The 2225-nt window shown below is 38.8% G+C and overlaps 1 protein-coding gene across 1 annotated transcript; it reads left to right on the top strand.

The window, feature by feature from the left end:
- The first annotated feature begins 385 nt into the window (after positions 1-385).
- Positions 386-826, top strand: LOC145164684 (uncharacterized). Its single transcript, XM_079083393.1, has one exon. It carries the CDS (start codon positions 386-388, stop codon positions 824-826), a length of 441 nt encoding a protein of 146 aa, XP_078939519.1.
- Positions 827-2225: the final 1399 nt, after the last annotated feature.

The raw sequence follows: 2225 nt of genomic DNA, 5'->3' as shown, positions 1-2225 counted from the left end.
CTCACTCTCTACCAAAGAAAACTCCTATAAAGGATGTTAAAGGGAAGGGAAAGCTCGTCTCAGATTCTGAAGTCCAAACAAAGACGACAACCACTAACCCTAGGAAGGAAAAGAAAGAACTTGTTAAGAATCAACCTAAAGAAAAACAAACTGATTCTAACAAAACGAGCAACAAAATCATAGTTTTCACCATTAAGAGGAAAGACAAAACAACATTAATAAAACAAATGTATATGCTTGATCTTTCTGTTGCTTTTCCTTGTTCTGTAAAAGGCTAACCAGGACCCAATAAACCTTGGGTTCCTAAATCTGCTTAATTTTGCAGGTTATACGTGACGAGCAGTTTGACAACGAATGGTGTATTGATAGTGGCTGCTCGCGTCACATGACAAGAAGGAAGGAAGAGTTGAGAGAGTTTCGTGATCTCAAAGATGGTGGATGTGTAAAGTATGGTAATAATTCCTTTGGAACAACAAAAGCCTACGGGATGATCACAAATGGAGATTTTTCAATTCGAAAGGTGGCTTATGTGGAAGGATTGCAGCACAATCTAATTAGTGTTTCAAAATTAGTTGTGGGAATTGGCCTGAAAGTATCCTTTGATGATGAAGGATCAGAAATTATAGAGAAAAATACAAAAGCAGTTTTGTTGAAGTCACAACGGAAAGGGGAGATGTACCCCTTAAACCTAAATCCCATAAGAGGAAAGCCAACTATATGTCTGCTAACGAAGGCTCACTTTGATGAAAGCTGGCTATGGCACCGAAGGCTCTCGCACCTTAACTTTAAAGAAATCAACAAGCTAGTTCTTGGTGATCAAGTGTGAGGGCTTCCTCTCTTTAAGTTTGACAAAGATCACCTGTGTGCAGCATGTGAAATGGGAAAGCAAAGCAGAAAGAGTCATCCAACTCTAGTAAAAACAAAGATCATCTAGCCTCTTGAGCTTCTTCATATTGATCTATGTGGACCGTCTACAATCGAAAGTGTCGGTGGTAGTAAGTATATACTTGTTATTGTTGACGATTTTTCCCGTTTCACTTGGGTATATTTTCTTGAACAGAAATCAGAGGCCACTCCAAAGCTGAAGAACTTTATAAAGCAAGTGGAAGTTCAGTTGCGAAATTTGGTTCGCAACATCAAAAGCGACAATGGGCTGGAATTTAAAAACAAAGAGTTGGAAGAATTATTAGCCGAAAAGGGAGTAACTCACAACTTTTCTACTCCCTACACTCCACAGCAGAATGGCGTAGTTTAAAGACACAACTGTTTCTTATGTGAAGCATCCCGAACCATGCTTAGTTTCGGTTGTTTACCTTTCTATTTTTGGGCTGATGCAATCGCCACAGCTTGCTACACTCAAAATAGATCCTTCATAAATAAGCGATTCAACCTTACTCCATATGAAATCTTAAATAATCGCAAACCTAACATCAAGTTTTTCCATCTCAAAGATGGTGGATGTGTAAAGTATGGTAATAATTCCTTTGGAACAACAAAAGCCTACGGGATGATCACAAATGGAGATTTTTCAATTCGAAAGGTGGCTTATGTGGAAGGATTGCAGCACAATCTAATTAGTGTTTCAAAATTAGTTGTGGGAATTGGCCTGAAAGTATCCTTTGATGATGAAGGATCAGAAATTATAGAGAAAAATACAAAAGCAGTTTTGTTGAAGTCACAACGGAAAGGGGAGATGTACCCCTTAAACCTAAATCCCATAAGAGGAAAGCCAACTATATGTCTGCTAACGAAGGCTCACTTTGATGAAAGCTGGCTATGGCACCGAAGGCTCTCGCACCTTAACTTTAAAGAAATCAACAAGCTAGTTCTTGGTGATCAAGTGTGAGGGCTTCCTCTCTTTAAGTTTGACAAAGATCACCTGTGTGCAGCATGTGAAATGGGAAAGCAAAGCAGAAAGAGTCATCCAACTCTAGTAAAAACAAAGATCATCTAGCCTCTTGAGCTTCTTCATATTGATCTATGTGGACCGTCTGCAATCGAAAGTGTCGGTTGTAGTAAGTATATACTTGTTATTGTTGACGATTTTTCCCGTTTCACTTGGGTATATTTTCTTGAACAGAAATCAGAGGCCACTCCAAAGCTGAAGAACTTTATAAAGCAAGTGGAAGTTCAGTTGCGAAATTTGGTTCGCAACATCAAAAGCGACAATGGGCTGGAATTTAAAAACAAAGAGTTGGAAGAATTATTAGCCGAAAAGGGAGTAA

The sequence above is a fragment of the Lactuca virosa genome, chromosome 3, assembly GCF_052849685.1.
Source record: "Lactuca virosa cultivar CGN04683 chromosome 3, Lactuca_virosa_CGN04683_v6, whole genome shotgun sequence".
NCBI lineage: Eukaryota > Viridiplantae > Streptophyta > Magnoliopsida > Asterales > Asteraceae > Lactuca > Lactuca virosa.
This window is presented reverse-complemented; position numbering and strand designations above follow the sequence as displayed.

What these genes read in the sequence shown, in the direction of transcription:
- LOC145164684 (XM_079083393.1), top strand. Translation starts at nt 386, where the DNA reads ATGACAAGAAGGAAGGAAGAGTTGAGAGAGTTTCGTGATCTCAAAGAT.